Here is an 18,817-nt window from a genome sequence, read left to right as displayed (position 1 = left end):
TTTTTTTAATTAAAGTTTAAAATTTGAACTCAACGTGAACCGAATTAAAATCTTTAAATAGAATAATTTCATTCTTGCAATTAACACCCCCTACCCTCAAAATAATCGAAAACGGTTGTAGTGAAACAAACACACTACACAATATTTTGTTTGGTTGTACAACTTCAGATTGGTACATAAAATTTGAAGGAAATAAGAATACCTATATCAAAAGCGCATATATATATATAGGTAGAGTTCAGTTGAATATCTGAACCTACCTAGACAAGTAAACACTATGGTACACTTAGCATCACACATCATTATACATCTTAGCAATTCAATCCGCAGTAATACATTTTGGCAGGCATCTCAAAATAGTACGACCTGAAGAAGGTTTATAAGTCTTAAAAAATTCCAGATCCTCTTCGAGGGATTCCGCATAACTTTCCAAAATCGAAACTATCTCCTCAAACTGTGGTCGCTTCTCGGGATTGCTTGACCAGCATCGGTTGATGAGATGACTAAACGCAAGCGGACAGGAGGAGGGTACCAGTGGTCTTGCATCCTGCATAAATCCAAGATTTAATAAGATTTGAAGAGAATCAATCATTTTATGCTTATTATTTAGAACAAGATCAAGAGAAAAGAACTCCATTCATCCAACAATCCTGCTCATGACCCTCTGGAAATTCAGGAATGATAATGTTTGAACTCATCATACATGTTAAGCTACAAACTATGTCATAGCACCTCCAGATGCATCTATCTTATGCTGATGCTTAAGTAAAACTAAAAGCACACTTACCTCACACCCTAACATAAAAATGGCAAGATGATATTACTTGGAAACTAGAAACATGCATTTTAATCTGTCACCCATAACAAACTACACCATAGATTCCACGTATATTTTACTCCCAATTTCTTATCAGGTTTCCATATTTAGAGAATTATCAATTTAAATTTATATATTTTGACAACATAAGACACTACATTACGAATTAATAGAGATTAAAAAGGAAACCGCTATACTTAAATTATATAATCACTTAATCCTCAATATTTAATAACATGATAAGGTATCATCAAAATTTACAGGCTTTTATTATGCCTAGTACTTGTCTCTGTTGTTAGCAACACCAATGTGGAGAAAATCAGGATTCGAGAAACACCTGAACGATGAGAAATTATGTAGGTTGCTACCAACTGATCATTGAGCTTATTACCTTGCAATTATATGCACTTGCAACGATTTGGAAAAGGTATACAAAGATCTTTATATCACAGATAGATAATAGAGACTTGCAAACTTGGCCTGTATATCAACCCAAGCACATTAACTGTCCTATATACACCACCTTAAAAAGGTTGCTATTAACATTCTCAACCACCCCCCCCCAAAAAAAAAAAATAAATAAACCCTGTTGATATTGTATAACATGCCTGCTTTCCAAGTGGTTGAAAAGATCACATGAAATTCCCAGTTATTAAAAGGTTCCACTTACAAGTTTAAGCTTAAGACCAGTATGTCAGCAATCAGGATAAAGATACATTTGCCTATCGTACTCACTTCAATGCCAACAGAAAAAATTGATTTTGGATTCTGCATCACTGCCTCCATATTCTTTCACAATGATTACCATCACATAATTATAGGTCCATAGGTCAATGATCAAGTAAGCATCATATGGGTTAAAATGTCAGCATGAACCGCATAAATCAGCCTGAAACAAATAATAAAAAGGGGATAATCCTACAAACTTTTTCCAAATTCTTTTAGGGTCATATCCTCTATCCAGTTGCATGATTTCTTTGCAAACTTAAGAAGGGTTAAAGGCCTAGTTATATTTATATCACTTCATTTAGTATCTAATATTTCTCAACTTCTCTTGCCTTGACATCATGCCATGTCCTAATCATCATACCAGGCTTCATTATTTCATATAGTCATTTCATAAAATTTTTTATTCCAAACTTTCCAAAAACCAGTTCCACAAAGTTAAGACTTAAGCTTTTAATATGGTTTAATTAATAAAATTTTTCACATAATTCAAGAAGTATAACATCATATCTGCATCCTAGCTTAAAACTATCTTCAACTCTGTTCCCTCCAACAACATCACAAGTAGACAATTCACTGAAGCATCACTTTCTGTATAATATTAGATCATTAGCACTTCCATTATGAGAAAAGGGAAAGGGATATCATTGGAATCTTATGTGTAAACTAATCACTTATATTTGAGTTAGATAACTCCTTAATATAAATTATGTTGAATCATCACCATCCAGCTTTGTGTTTCTTATATAATTGACAGATCACAACTAATCGATGACCTTAATATAGACAATAATACCAGAAAGAGCGAGACCAGACAAATAAGACTAGTCATGGGCAAAAGGTAGAGAATCTTAATAACATGGAAGCTTCATACCAAGAATGAGTAGGCACTTTACCTTTTGGCAGACTGCAAATGCAGCCTGTTCTGGAGTCATGTTGTCAAATGGTGTCAAAGCTGTTAAAAGCTCCCAAAGGACTATGCCAAAACTGTAAACATCTACTTTCTTTGTATGATGTTTCTCTTTAATCATTTCAGGTGCCATCCACCGATAAGTACCTGTAAATCCCTTTGCACTACCACACTGAGATTCTAAGCATGAAATACCAAAATCTGCCACCTTCACACACATATCTTCTCCAAGGAGTAAATTTTCTGATTTGAGATCCCTGTGAAGTATTCCTTGTGAATGAAGGTACTGCATCCCACGTGCAATATCAAGAGCTAATTTTAGAGCTAAATTAAGTGGGACTGAATATGGCTCCTGCTGATGCAAATACTTTCTTAATGAGCCACCTGCAAGATACTCGGTGATTATACAGAACACAGGAGGCTTCTTACAAGCTGCAACAAACTGATTGGAAGATAAAGTAACAATTAGTAAATTACTAAGACAATAGAAGCCCCAAGCTTTAAAATACTTAAGATTATCAGTTACTTGTCATGCAAAAAATATTCAGCTTATTATACCGCAATTTATTAGATGATTGTTGGCAATCTGATAGGCAGTGACAGGCATGAGCTCTGTATAGGTTTATTTATGCAATTCAAACCTTCTTTTCATTCTTTTCCAGTATATTGTTTGTTATGCAAGAATGATAAAGAATTTAATTCATTTTAGCTGGTTTTACAATTTGGATGTTAGCACCAAGAAAATCAATGATATAACATTATACATCCCAAAATTCCCCAAGGGAGCATCAGAAAGCCAGATTGATAAATAACTCTTTAGGATAACAACTAATTGCTAGGACAATCATCCGCAGTTGAATTTACCAATATCTAAAACCTGGATACAAGGGGGCTTAAGTAATAACTGCATCATGACTCATGGCTGCACCTCAAGAGATAAAGCACAAATATATGGCCATAAAAGCACACTAGTGGAAGAAATTGCAAACCCACACAATCACAGTAACTGACCTTTAGAGAAGGTCAAAGTGAGAGTAGTACCTGGGGAACTGGTTTGCCTGTTTCCAAATAATCAATTTAAGATAATAAAGAGACACCTCTGGGCATCAGACGCTGGTTATTCTTTTACACTAGCATTCATATCACCAGTATGAACTAATTATGCTACCTTTTGGAAATATCGCGCTATGATGCCAAACTTAGTAAAGAAGACAAGGTTTTATCAGGGCAAGTTGAAGGTATCCACATTCCAATAGTAAGTGAATTCAATGCCACATGTCTCAGACAGGTATGATAAATAAGTCTCAATTAATGCCAATTGAAGAGCTCAACAACATTTATCCCATTCCCTCTAGAAATCAAATAAAATGTTGCAAAATGGTTGGGTGAAAAGGGAGGTCACAAATTTGCACAAAAATGAGGCTACTTCAGCTGTATGTCTTGGTGTCGTTAACTGACTCATCAAAGGCTAAAAACCTTTTAAATTGGAATCTTGTAAAGGGAAAATAAGCATATTCTTCTCTTTTCAAGGTGAAGTAGTTTGATTCCCCCAGCTCAGTCTTATTTCAGAAAAGTTGCTTTCCTACCAGATATGTCACCATCCATTCATTTTTCAACAATCTTTTTCACTAAACTCTTACTTAATATGATATAATGTTACGAATGTGATCAATAAAATCACAAAAGCAGAAGGCAGAGAGCAAATTACTATGTTTCTTTATGTCATCAACATCACATTCTCCTGCCACCCTATCCCCCAATCCCACACACCAAAGAAAGATGCATTATTCAAACATTAAAGGAAAACAATGATCCCTTTTAGCACAAACATAGTGCAGGCAAAAGGATACCAAAGATATATAGAACTTACAGTGATAATATTGGGATGCCTCAAATGAAAAAGCAAAGCCACCTCAGAAATGAACTGCTTCTCAAGAAAGTTAGCTAAATTCTCATCCTCCTCAGGCTGGCTGATAATTTTAATTGCCACATCCCTTTGCTTATATATCCCTCTATAAATCCTACTATGTCTACCTGAAGCAAACTTGTTGCCAATAAGCAACTGTGACATGTCAGCACTCCATTCTTCTCCTTCTCCTATTATCTCACCGCCAGAGGAAACCAAATACTTAGACCAAGAAACTGCTCTTTTGTATTCCCCAAGAGAAAGCCTCCTCTCTGACTTAACATTGTTTGAGATTTGCTTAAACCAGTAAAAATTCTTCATGGATTAGCACCAAAACTCAAAGAAAATCATCAAATCAACCTAATGTAGAACTTGAAAAAGAATAAAGAAGAAAATATATGGGTTATGATTATGAAAAAATATGGATACAAAATATATGGGTTATGATTATGAAAAAATATGGATACTCGTAACTATATAATTCAAACTTCAAGCATCACAATTTGAAATAATTCTTGAGTTTTCAAACAGAAAATTTTGAAAAAAGTAAACAAAAAACTAGAGAAGTTCTTTAGGTGAAAAATGAAGCTTTTTTCTTGTCTTTGTGTCCCCTGAATCGTAAAGCAACCCCTCCATTGTTTTTACAAAGCCTCAACTCAGAGATCAAATGAAAAGAACAAGGGGGACGGCAGGAATTCACCAACAGGAATTTCAATCTTTTTTTTTTAATTTCTTTTTGTAAAAAGAAAAAGGAAGGCTAATTGGCTAAATCAATAATAAGCTTGTTGTTGGTACACTGCAGGTGAAGATGGAAGCCATGGAGAAAACGGAGAACCCTGAAAAGGTAGAAAGTTTTTTTTTTTCTTTTGTTCAGGGCTTGAAAGCGTCAAACAGCTAAACACTATGAGAGAAGAATAAGAAAACGAAAGGAGAATTTCCAAATGAGTCTGACCTTACTGATAATCTTTTACAAAGGAAACGTGAAATTATCAAATTAGCCAAAAGAAAATTGCTTTTCTACTCTTTTTTTTTTTTTCTTTCTTCTATTTACAAATATGATTGGAAAACTTTGGTTCTTAAAGTTTAACAAGTTTTGTTGTTCTGACTTTTGTAATATTTCATTGATAAGCTCATTCATTAAGCTTAACTTTGTTTATTGTTAGGTGAATTAAAATAAATAAAATCAGCTGCTATAGTTAAAATTAATTTTATTTTCTTGCAAATTAAATTATCACACAAATTATCACATTAACATTGTTAAACAGGTTAATAATCAAATTTAGTCAAATAAAAATAAAAATCAAATTGATATGGAGAATTAAATTTATTAATATGCCTTTTTTATCCTTGCTTTTGTTTATAGATTTGATAATTTATATAAATTTATTTGGTAATTAGTATTTTATCATCATGAAAATTTTTGGGAAAAACCATTCATTTTTTTTCTTCTATTTAAATTATGAGCTTATGTTTTATTATTTGTGCATTAAATATTTTCTTGTGAGATAAAATAATTATTAAATAGAATTTCTGAACCGTCGGATGCACTAAGAGCATTGATAATATTCCGATTTTTCTACAGAACAGTAATGAATTATGAATTATCTTATAGAATTATCACTTAATTTGTATAATCTTTAATTTGAAATATCGATGGAGTATCACTAATTCAATTGAAAATTTTTGAAGTTGTAAATTCCAAAGGATTTAATAGCAAAATGTTAGCGATTAAATTAGGAATTTTAAAAGGTGTATATTTTAATAAAACATTTTGGATAAATATTTTTTAATTTTAGAATAACACAAGATAATCATTAATTTTCATAAGATAAATTTGATTCCAAAGAAGATTCAGTATTCAAAGAATTTAACAACTTGGTATTAAACCCAACAAGTTTGGTAATATATGATGTTGTTTTATGCTTTCCTTTCCATTTTGGATGTAACTATTTTATCTTTTTAAAATGTTACTCTTTAATTTATTCAAGATTATTTGTACCGTTGTTATAAAAAAATTATTTTTTTAAAAATTTATAAATAAATTTTCTTAAGGACTTGCTTCATTTTTGGATATGCGGTTTTTAATTATTTCATTTAAAATTACGAAAAAATAAAAATACCTATCAATATAACCCCATATAGAATGAATCCAATATATACGGTAATTACAAAATATTCCATTTAGCTGTCAATGATTACTGTATTGAATCGAATTTTATTGTGATCTATAGAAGAAGTTTAATTTATTCTTAACCATCATATGTAAGTGGATGATTCTTTTGGTAATTTAACTTTAATTTTAACAGTTTCAAACAAATATTTTAGGTCAAATTTGCACATTTAGTCCCTAGACTTTTTCTTTTTAAGCATTTTAATTCTTTTTTTTTCTTTTTCTGTTATTTATGTTCTCTCTTTTTCCCTCTTATCCCTTTCATAACCCTAACCATTACTTGTATTTGAATATTGATTTTAAAATAATTATCAAAATTTAATTGATTGATAACAAATAATGACTTAAACAATGAAGCAGATTCTGGTTGTTAAAAGTCCAATAAGTGAAGAAACAAAGATGTAAATTTTCTGGAATTTTGTTTACCTCCGCAACATCAAAATAAAAGAACACTCATTCTGAAGGGTGCCAGAGGCTGGAACGACGCAGATCTACCAACAATAGTCCTCGGCGGCTGAACTGAGCCAAACTAGGCGGAAGCCGAGAGCCCATGACGCGAGAACGAGTGCGTCCTAGGGAGCAAGCCAAGGAACAGCGATCTCCTCGGCTCGCGGGGGCTAAGGCAGAGTTGAGGGTGCAGCCGAGGAAAGACTTGTGTGTTTTTTAAAGACTAAGGGTTCCTTTGGATGTAAAAGCAGTCATGGTGAGATGGAATTTTGAAGGAATATTCCTTTTCCCTGCACTGTGATGACGTTTGGAGAAACAACGGTGAGGTGCAGCTGAAGAATTGAATCTCACTGCCATCTTCATTTCCAACTGGAGGTAAAACCTCCAGCTTAAACACAGCCAGCAGACTAGTTTTCTTGCAGACAAAAATGCCCATATTTTCATTTATTATTTTACAATTTTATCCTTAAAAGTTAAAGTATTTTCTTTCCCAACCTTATTTGTTTTCAGATTGGGGAAAATCTTCACAGACGTTTTCTTTTTCATTGAGCTTAGGTTCCCTCAATTTTATGCCAGAAATTTACTTCTGCTTACTTCCTCACCAAGAACAGAGATAAATCCTTTGAATATAAGGTAACAACTTTTTCTATCTTTGCTTCTATCGTTCATTTATTTTAATTCAGTGATTCCACCAATTGTTTGAATTATTATTTTCTGTTTACATGATTATCATGCCTGGATTTGATTTAAAAGTTTTATTTTTTTATCCCAACTGAAGAGCTGGAGTTGTTCAATTATCTATTGTATTGATTGGGCTCTTGTGATTTGATGTGTTCTACTTGATTTTATTTCATTGTTTTTAGTTTGAAAGCTAGGATCTTTGGCTGAATAAGACTTGAATTTGAGCATTGAGCTTGGTTTTTAGATATGAAACAAGATTGGGTTGCTTAGACAGGTTCTGTGAACTCTCAATCTCATCATTATCCATAGAACTAAACTTACCTTTTGACAGTAAGGGCTCTGTTTCCCATGCTGCTAGGCTATGGCAACTCATTTTCTGCCAAAGAACAAAAAAAACATCACTAATAAAGTAGTGAGAAAAATGGGGGAAATTGAGAGAGAAAGATGGAGAGTTAACCTATCTACTTAAAACCAACAAAGAGAAATAAATTAGAGATGAAAGAAAAAAATTGCATGACAAGGTTGAATTTAATGAAGTAATTGCTTAAAACATAAATAATATACTGTAAATAAGAATCTAAAAGGTAAAATCCCTTTCTCCTACCCTCATCTGCATCATCTGATGCATTGTTGTTAACAGCAACTGAGCTTTGGATTCCTGAAAACCAAAATAGGATGTAAATCAATCTTCCAAAACTAACATGAATAGCATCCAAAGTCTTGACTTGAGGTTTCAACTTAAAACATTTGCACTTTTACGCACATGCAATTGTCTTAATATCTTCAAGCTACTAGTCTCCAATAACAACTAAAAGCCTCGGTGTAACTATTTGCTGTAGAAAGTCAATGCAGCACTAACCAAACAATACAGGAGTCTGAATATTGGAAAGCAAACCAGAGCTCCAAGGAGTTGCAAAACTTTTAGTCATGCCATATGAAGTAAAGCTAGTTGTTGTACTGGCTGAAGTAAACTTTGCAGTTGTAAGTAAGTACAAAAAGTATAGAAACAAACTGAAATGCTAACCTTGAGCCAAAAAAATGAGTCTAAAATTTTTCATACACAAGCTTTAAGTGCTTAAGCAATGATAACATAATGGAAAGCATATACGAAAAAAAACAAAAGGTACTGAGCCCTTATTGGCAAATTGGGTACATGTATGTATGCATATGCAAGTGCATGTGTCTGTGTACGCATGCATGTTGCAGCAGCTAAACTCTGATCCTTTTTCTAGTCAGTTATTCAACTTCTAAATGGCATAAGAACCAGCAAAGCTTATTCCCATCAAACGAAAGCAAAAGAGATCAATACCCTATGATTTTTCAAGTCATTCTTTGTGTTTTCCCAATTGTTTTTTGGTCATTTCCCCCCTAACTGCTGAAATGCAAAGCCAATTGCTTTTAAATTTTTGCTACCTTGCATGCAATAAGGACTCTGCAAACTTCATTAGCCAATACTAGCCTCTTCAACATCATCAACAAGCAATTAAAATTGAAAGCAAAAGGTAGATAAAATTAAGTACACAAGTAACAGAGAATAAAAGACTTTTAACTCAAATAGTAGATAAACACAAAAGCTATTTTGCATAACTTGTGATTAGAGTACCAATATTCCCTTAGTGTAATGATTTAAGACTTATTGTTAAAAGAGTTATGCATTTCCAATGAAATTAATCACCACTGCTTTTATATAATAAGTGGAATATTACTGTAAAAAATAGACACTAAACAAATTTTCCCTGGAAGAAGAGAAGAACTAAAGACACTCAAATTGTAGACCATGACAGTAAAGATAATTTTTAGTGAGACCAATGATGAAAACTGGAGAAAATTATCTCAAAAATGCAAAAATGAAAGCTAAAAATAACCAAAATATCTTATAAAGTTTTCGGTGAGCTATATAGTTCGGTAATTATTGTCTTTCTACATAGGTCCTCTCCTTCCTCCATCAATAGCATGTCAGCAGTTAGAAAATACTAAAAATCCAATAAACCCAGCTATGCTCAGCAAACAGAGTATGGGACGTGAGTTTAAACATTCCTTTAATTAAAATACACTATAACAACCAATTCTATGAAATTCCACACCAAATACTAAAAATTCAGCAGTTAGAAAATACTAAAAATTATGCTTAATTCAGCAAATTTACAAATAAATATTTAACAACACACTTACAGATACATTAATAAATGCAGCTCATGAAATTAATCAAGAACTAAAACAAATTTTAAAGTGGCTTTAATTGAATAAAATTAATAGACAATACCACATGAAATCATCAAATAATCCCGAAGGTATAAATAAAATCAAAAGTCCCACTATCCAACCATGAACCAAACACCTATGTTTAGCAAAGATAATAAGCAATCATCAAAAATTCATCCATAAATCCTCTAAAGGAGCACTCAAATCAGTTAAGCAGAGACGTGAGAAGACTTAGTGTAATGATTTAAGACTTATTGCTAAAGAGTTATACATTTCCAACGAAATTAATCACCACTGCTTTTATATAATAAGTGGAATATTACTGTAAAGAATAGACACTAAACAAATTTTCCCTGGAAGAAGAGAAGAACTAAAGACACTCAAATTGTAGACTATGACAGTAAAGATAATTTTTAGTGACACCAATGATGAAAACTAGAGAAAATTATCTCAAAAATGCAAAAATAAAAGCTAAAAATAACCAAAATATCTCATAAAGTTTTTTTCAAACTTATAAAAAAAATGCTAGTAAGTACAAAAAGTATAGAAACAACAGTAGCATGAAACCACAAAACAAAGTCCTTTAAAGTCAGAGGTCAATCAATTGATCACTAAAGCCATAAACTTGCAATCAAATACAGTCACAAACTGCACATTCATGACCATGAATACTTCAAATGTCGATGAAAAAAATCAGAAGTTACCATGATGTTTAAAGCATGAGTTAGATAGTCTTGAACACCATCTTGCCAAAGCTCATCAAGGTGATTTTACAATACATACATAGCCTAATCCTAAGTTGTAAAACCATCTTAATAGTTTGCTGAACCAAGTAAAACAGAACTAAGGTTGTGGTTGGGGAGGAGGGCCCTGATGAGCTTATTTAGGATCTTTGAGAATTTTTTCTTTAGTGTTCATCTTATGGCTTTCATCCATTCGTGATGTACTATTCTTATTTTTTATGAAACTATATTATTATATCTAATTATATATTTATGGTCTATTGACATTTAAAATCAAAATAATAATAGATGGTAAAGACACAAAATTTTGTGGAGGGAGATAGTAGCTTAGCAACAAAAGCTGTTTGGGACGATGAGTTGACGTTGATATTTTGTGAACTTTGCGTAAATGAAGTCAATGCTGGCAATAGACCGACAACTCATCTAAACTCAAAGGGATGGGAAAATGTCATTGCTCTTTTTCAAGCAAAAACACAAAAAAATTATGGAAAACCTCAATTGAAAAATAAGTGGGATACATTAAAAAAGGAATGGAGGTTATGGAGGGAGTTGCTTAAGGAATCTACAGGTATTGGATGGTGTCCATTGAAAAAGACGGTCGATGCTACCGAAGAGTGGTGGGCTGAAAAAATACAGGTTAATGTTAACTTTATCATTATTTTAATGCATAAAGTTTATTAAAATTAATAATTTACAGTTATAAAAATCTTAGTATAACATTTAACGTTTAACATATTATGTAGGAAAATCCTGATTTTAAAGGATTTAAGAAGAAAGGAATTGAACCACGATTGAATGAGTTAATGTGGCAAATGTTTGGTGGCATTGTAACCACTGGAGAGAACGCATGGGCACCTTCGTCTGGTGTTCTTCCACGTGGGGTTCCTATGGGAGATGATGCACCTAATGAGGGATTTGGTGATTCAGATGAACATAGTAACGAGAATGAAGGTATTCCCCCTGATGAGGTACCATCAAACCCTTCTCATGGAATCCCTAATCGAAGAAAGGAAACACTTGGGGTTGTACACGGTAAGGGAAAAAAATCAAGTTCAAGTAGAAAATCATCAAGAAATACATTAACTACTCAGATTGAGAAATTGTGTGAGAGTATGGCTAGTCCAAGGAAGTCAGTGAACGAAATTATTTTTCCTCACTCTCAATATACTATTTCAAATGCAATGGATGCTTTGCGTGCTTTGGGAGATGAAATTCCAAAAAGAGATGAACTGTACTATTTTGCCACCAAAATGTTCCAAATACCGGTGAAACGAGAAATGTTTTTGAACTTAGATCCAGATGATAGGGTTTGGTGGCTTCGACGTGAGTATGCTGAACAAAATCCAATTGCATCATTTTCATCCTTGGTAGCAACATCCCCATTTCCCTTCCAACCATACCATCAACCACCTCCACCATCAGCTCCTTAGAAATATTATTGTAATATAACTATACTACTTTTTTATATGTAAGACTAATGTATGCTACTTTGTATGTTTGGTATTTTTATGTTATGCTTTTAATCAAGTTTCTGTGTTGTATAGAATGTCACGAGATTTTAAAGGATTTATTTTCATTTGATTACTTTTTCAGGTTATGGATGAATTTAGCAATATGTATAACAGTTTTGATATGAATTATGATACCTCTGAATTAAGTGAAGAAGCTCAACGAAGAATAGCCACAATTGTTACCCAAGTTAAGCACAACAATTATCATAATGAGGAAGAATATGTGTTAAGCAGTGTATTGGTACACCATGAAACTTATTTCACTATGCAACCGCGTATGGATTCAAATTATACTGGTCAAATGTGGGTGGACGAAGTATTGAATGGGCACGATGATCGTTGCATGATTAGTTTTAGAATGCCAAAAAATATATTTCACAGATTGTTGCATGATTTGCAAACAAATTATGGCTTAAAGAATGGGAAAGTATCGGCGATGGAGAAGTTAGCATTATCATTGTACATTCTTGGAAATAGAGAATCAAATTCAAATGCAACAGAGCGATTTCAACGATCTGGGGAAACTGTTAGTCGAATTTTTACTGATATGTTGCATATATTTGCTCGAATGGGAATAGACACGATTAAACCCATTGAAGGTCAATTCGAGGAAGTACCGAACCATATTCGACATGATACAAGATATTGGCCTCACTTTAAGGTAAAATTTACACAATCTTTATATTTTTAAAACATAAATTATTTCTAACTTTTATCTCATTACTTGTATTTATTTTAAAGGATTGTATTGGGGCCATAGATGGAACACACATAAAAGCATGCATTTCGCCTTCTTCTCAAATACCTTATATCGGATGGAAAGGTGAACCAACTCAAAATATTATGGCAGCTTGTGACTTCAACATGTGCTTTATTTTTGCATTTCCTGGTTGGGAAGGAACAGCACATGATAGTAGAATTTTTTTGCAAGCACTTAGAAAGCAAGAGTTGAAGTTTCCACACCCTCCACCAGGTCGAACTTTAATTTTTTAATTACTTTTTATATAAAAAATATTTTTAATTTATTTTTAAACTTGATATTATGTTTTACTTTTTTTGCAGGAAAATATTATCTTGTGGATTCCGGATATCCACAAATGGCAGGTTTTCTAGGTCCATATAGGGGGGAACGATATCATTTACCTGATTTTCGTCGAGGTAATCATCAAGTATCTGGAAAAAAAGAAATCTTTAATCATGCCCATTCTTCGTTACGCTCTGTGATTGAACGAACATTTGGAGTGTGGAAAAAAAAATGGCCAATATTAAGAGATATTCCAAGTTATTCATTCGACAAGCAAGTTTTAATAGTTATTGCAACAATGGTTTTGCATAATTACATTCGAAGACATGCTTGGTCAAATGATGAGGATTTTCGAGAATTTGAGAATATACCGGACATGCCAGTCTCTTCAAGCCAATTTGACAGAGGTGAATCGAGTTCTTCTAACAGAGAAAGTGACATTGAAATCACAATGTTAAGGGAAACCATTGCAACTAGTTTAATGAATCAATATTTGTAAACACATTTTGTATCATAACCTAATTTCTAGTAATAATGAAACTTGTTATGTCTTATGTTACTATATTTTTTATTAAAAATCATCCGTTTAGATACTTCAAAATTAGATCCAAGTATAATGTTATTATTTATGAAAATAATATTTATCATTGTTATAAAAAATATTTAATTATAACTATAAAAAAATTAAAAATAATTATCATTTTATCTAATAAATAATTTAAATTATTTATATAATTCATTAAAATATTGAAAGATACATTTTAATATTTTATTAAATGAATTTGCATATTTTAATAATTTTAAAAAATAAAATAATTTAAATAACTTCTATTATATATCAATTCTAATCTGATGTCCTTAATAGTCATTTTTCATTCTCACTTCACCGCTACAGCTGCGTTTGAATCCAAACACACACTCCACCATTGTTTCTAATCTCACCGCTACAATACCCAATCTCACCGCTACAGTAACTAATCTCACCGCCACCGCTGTTTTTAACCTCACCGGAGGTAAACACACCGCCCATCCAAACTAGCCCTAAAAAATAAAGGAGAAAATGATTGAATGTAGAAATACGAGAGTGATAGACCAAGAGCGATTAGAGAAGCTCTCCAATTAAAAGGCTAAACTTTGAGAAGGGGAAAAAGAGAAATGAATGCTAGGTGGAAGAAACGGAAGTTCATGGCCTAAATGGGGACCTCATTTCTTGATTTTGCGTTGGATTCTACCATCATTTTAGTTAAATATCCAATTCATTTTGCATTAAAATGAAAGCCAAAGAAGATTCACATACCTCGTGGTGATTCCTTTTTAATTGCAGAGTAAAATCTTTTCAATTGTTGCAGAGCTTGAGGCGTGTAGTAATTAATGGTAGATCCTCTTCCCAATGAATAATATTCCGATGCACCGAGCATCTTTGGAAGATTGTCTTACCGAAAGGTCGCTAAAGAACTATATTTGCATCAAAGATTTGATTTGATTATGACTTGAATGAAAGACAGGCATATCAGCTTAAAAAGAGAGAAGAGTGAAAAAAGGAAGAAGAGAAGGAAAATAACTAATTCAAATGCTTAAAAAGAGAGAGAGAGAGAGAGAAAGAAGAGATAGATTATACGTGCAATATCATTTAAAATGATGGTTTATTAGCTCGGTATTACACTGATAACGGTTTTGTGATGGTAAAAACATAATTCAAGATTAATTAGGATATTCATATACCAACCATAAACTTAATATCAGGATTAATTCATCACAATTTTTTCATTTTGTACTTATTAAAATATACATCTAGGTATATTTGTAAGCTATTCACCTAAATGACAAAAAAAAGAAAGCTAATGTTATTTTATTAATTAACGGTTGAAGAGTCGGCAAACATTGATAACGTGCGAAGATCCACTTCTGAGGAGACAATCTGGCTCTTGCTGATTATGGCTTTCAGTCTTCTGCCCATTCTCTTTTCATATTTACCCCTCTCTCTCTCTTTATTTTCTCACCCCGCCATTTCCTCTTCTTTTTTCCCTTTTTGCCCCTCTCTCTGTCGGCCTACTTGTTCTTTTCAATTGCTTTCACTGCCCCTACATTTCAATTCCAAACTTCTCTTGTCAATTTTGCATTATTGTTTGTGTAAACCTTTAGAGCAAAAACAGATCACTTTAAATATATAAGATTTTATATAATATTATTATATTATAAAATATAATACTTTAAACATTTACAAAAAGTTATATCGGAGGTAATCATAGTTTGAGTTAAATTTAGATAAAATTTTAGGCTCAGGTTCGGGCTTGATTTGAAAAATAAGTTTAAAATTTTACTTAATTTCGATAATAATAAAAATATTAAAACTCGAGTTTGGCCCGACTCGACCCATCCGTATTAAAATTTTTTATGTCATTATTTTTATATAAAAACAAATTATAATTTATAATGTATCAAATATACTAAAAACATTAAAATAAATATTTTCTAATAAATTAAAAATAAAATTCAAAAAATTATTGATAGTTAAATAATGTGTAACTTAGCAAGCAAATACCTCTAAAATAGTAACAAAATTAACAATAAAATAAGGATTATACAATATTCAAATAATAATAATAAAATAACGAAATGACACTAAAACAGTGACAAAACAACAATGAAAACAATAGCAAAAAGTAGCAAGATTTTTTCATTTTTGCAAATTCAATTTGAGCCGAGCCCAAAAAACTAACCCGAGCTCAATCCATTTGAAAAGGTAAACTCTTTTTTTAATATATATTTTTATTTAAATCCTTTCAGTTTTTGAACGAATCTATGACCAGGTTAAATACATTAATTACTAAGTTTAATTGACCAAGTATATACTACTTTTTAAATAGCAAACCTGAGGGGAAAAAAAAACCGAACTTGTTGATGGAATTTTTGATAGTTCAGGTTAGTTTGATTCAAATTTATTTAATTCAGAAAATAATTTCATTTAAATCTATTTATAAAATATATACCAACATTAACATAAAAATAATATATTTCAAAAAAAATAAAGTAGCCTTTAAAACGGAAGAAGGTAATATATATATATTAAAACAAACTCTACTTATTGGATAAAATGTAGTTTGTTGTACTAACACAACAATTTTTGTTTGTCAAATGTCAAGTTATTACACTCCAGTGGTACATGTTACCTAATAATTTGCAATCATTTTACTTTAGAAAGAAAATAAAAGAGAATATAAATGATTTTTTTATTTAATGTAGAATGCTAATAAATTTTTATTTTAATTCAATTTTCAAAAATTAATATTTGTATTAAGGTGGCCTTATTATACATATTTATAATTGAATGTAAATTACAATTGAGTTAAAATTCAAGTTATATATATAGTTACATAAAATTATAATTCATGTATCGTTTTGTACAAAATTAACATTCATTGTACGTTTATAAAATACACATAAAAAATTATATTTATCTAATATAAAAATAATTTTATATTTTTAAAAAATATGTACAAGTAAATGAGAAAATCAAAGTTTCGTGTATAGAATTGAATGAAAATTAAAGTTTTATATATATATAATTAGAGCAAATCAAAATTAATGTATTGAATTGAACATTTGATCAAAGTTAAATGTAATTTTGAAATTTATTTTATTAAGTTTTTATACCCTGACAATAAAAAAATTTGCAAACGCTTTTGTTATATAACAACTATTCTTTTTATTATCCTAAAAATTTTATTATCAATGTATCAAATAATTTTCTTAAAAATTAAATACTAAATTGTGACACACTCACAATGTAGATGAAAACAATTGGATAACAAATTTTATAAAAAAAATAAAACAAATATTAAATATGACTTTTGGCTGAAATGATAAGGTTGAGTGAGTAAAGATCCTAATGTTTTGAGTTGCAATCCTTTCATCCTTTCATGTGTATATATTTTGTAGATATAAATGCACTTTATTGCTTTATATAAATAACAATTTTTTAATAAATTCACAACTAAGGGCCCTTTTGGATGGGCATTTACCTTTCGTGTAATGTGTTTAGCCTTTTTTTGTATTTTTGTCTCACGCTACAGTATTATTACAATATTTAATCTCATCGTTACCGCTGTTTTTACACTAACCACAAATAAATGCACCGCCTATACAAAGAGGCCTGAGTTGGATTATATAATAAACTAGTTTTCTTCACACGAGTTTATTATTTGTATAAATTATTTAAAATATTATATATTTTGAATATTTTGAATATATTACATGCATAAGTTTTATGGAAAATTTTATAATTTAAATAGTATTAAAAACTATTTTACATTGAACCATCATGTATTAATTAATATTTATTTATTTATTATTAATATTTTAATAAAAATATAAACATAATTATTTAATGTGAGCAAAAACTATTTTCTTAGTTTATTTACATTAAAAGTTAGAAAGTATTGTAATTAAACAAAATTATTATTTTCTTAGTTTTATTTACATTAAAAGTTAGAAAGTATTGTAAGAAAATATAATATTCTTCAATTTTCATGTAAAATTTCTGGAAACACTAACATTAAAATAGTGTTAAATGCTTGTCTGTACTAAAAATATGTATAAAGTTGAAGGCAAAAAAAAAATAGTAAGTTTTATATTTGAAATCTATTTAATTTCAACCAATCAATGGTTAAATAAATTAAAACACCATATAAAATATAAAATTAGACACAACAATGTTAAAATATTTCAAATAACAATTAAATAATGTATGTGAAACACACTTATTTTATTAATATTTAAATAAATATAATTTATTATATTTATAAAAATATGTTTGTATTCATTCATATGTATTTTTTTTAAATCATTGCAATTTCGTGAAAACATAAATTAATTGTTCAAAAAATAGAAATTAAATAAGATAAATTCTTTTTCCTATAAAAATTATAGGGACTAACATAGTTAATATTATTAACATATTTTTAAAATTAGAAAACATTTAAATTTTGAGACTAAATGAGAAAATTAGAAAGGCGAAAGGCCTTTATAAAATAAATTTAAAACACTAAGGGGTTTATGTTTCAAAATAACTCCTTCGTGTTTCCCGTATATATATAAGGCATTTTCTTTCCTTTTTTCATGTGTAATGGGATAGTTGAAAAAAGATATTAAAAACCTTGAGTTTCCTCTTCTTCTTCTTTTTTCCTTGTTTCATTTTCTTGTCTTTTAGGTCGGTTTTTAATATAATGTTGAAAAATTCAAATGTACAAACATTATAGTTTCTTAGTAGTTTCTAATGTTAGAAAGTTTATCATTTTTAAAAGGGAAAAGTAAAAATAAAAAGACATTTTTATTGTCGAGAAAGGTATAGATACACAATTTTCAGTGTAGCAAATATCATTTATGGATAAAAAAATTTAATTTTTTTATTTTACATAAAAATTTAAAAAATGATTACTTTTTTTATAAGTTAATGTCATTTTAGAGTTTGATGAGTATTTTTAACTTTAACAATTAAGCTTCCAAAATTGATGATATCATTTAAATATATAAAAAATCTTTATATTTAAAAGATATTTTTATAATATTTTAAAAAAAAACATTATTATATTTATTTGCTGCATACAATTACATTATTTTGTGATTTTTGTTTAGCTTTTAGTTTTAAATTTTAATTAAATACATGTTGTTTATTATTTAA

General features: G+C 30.2%; 2 protein-coding genes across 6 annotated transcripts; one reads left to right on the top strand and one right to left on the bottom strand.

The window, feature by feature from the left end:
* Nucleotides 1–44: 44 nt before the first annotated feature.
* On the bottom strand, nt 45–14,779 carry LOC107887030 (serine/threonine/tyrosine-protein kinase HT1). 4 transcript variants are annotated; one of them, XM_041093599.1, is made up of 6 exons: nt 14,435–14,779; nt 8,262–8,315; nt 7,979–8,033; nt 4,324–4,730; nt 2,440–2,895; nt 45–547 (listed from the first exon to the last, which is right to left on the bottom strand). In XM_041093599.1, exons 4-6 carry the CDS (start codon nt 4,678–4,680, stop codon nt 320–322), a joined length of 1,041 nt encoding a protein of 346 aa, XP_040949533.1. In that variant the 5' UTR covers nt 4,681–4,730; nt 7,979–8,033; nt 8,262–8,315; nt 14,435–14,779; the 3' UTR covers nt 45–319. The 4 variants fall into 4 exon arrangements, 3 of the variants coding, with proteins under 3 accessions (XP_040949533.1, XP_040949528.1, XP_016666653.1); XR_005913862.1 differs by lacking the exons at nt 7,979–8,033; nt 8,262–8,315 and adding an exon at nt 1,488–1,706 and having other exon boundaries at nt 418–547; nt 14,435–14,692; XM_041093594.1 differs by lacking the exons at nt 7,979–8,033; nt 8,262–8,315 and having other exon boundaries at nt 14,435–14,692.
* On the top strand, nt 6,967–12,129 carry LOC107961864 (L10-interacting MYB domain-containing protein-like). Of its 2 annotated transcripts, XM_041093613.1 has the most exons (4): nt 6,967–7,609; nt 10,891–11,238; nt 11,346–11,520; nt 11,554–12,129. In XM_041093613.1, exons 2-4 carry the CDS (start codon nt 10,891–10,893, stop codon nt 12,030–12,032), a joined length of 1,002 nt encoding a protein of 333 aa, XP_040949547.1. In that variant the 5' UTR covers nt 6,967–7,609; the 3' UTR covers nt 12,033–12,129. The 2 variants fall into 2 exon arrangements, with proteins under 2 accessions (XP_040949547.1, XP_040949543.1); XM_041093609.1 differs by having other exon boundaries at nt 6,971–7,609; nt 11,346–12,129.
* Nucleotides 14,780–18,817: the final 4,038 nt, after the last annotated feature.

Source organism: Gossypium hirsutum, chromosome A03 (genome assembly GCF_007990345.1).
Source record: "Gossypium hirsutum isolate 1008001.06 chromosome A03, Gossypium_hirsutum_v2.1, whole genome shotgun sequence".
NCBI lineage: Eukaryota > Viridiplantae > Streptophyta > Magnoliopsida > Malvales > Malvaceae > Gossypium > Gossypium hirsutum.
This window is presented reverse-complemented; position numbering and strand designations above follow the sequence as displayed.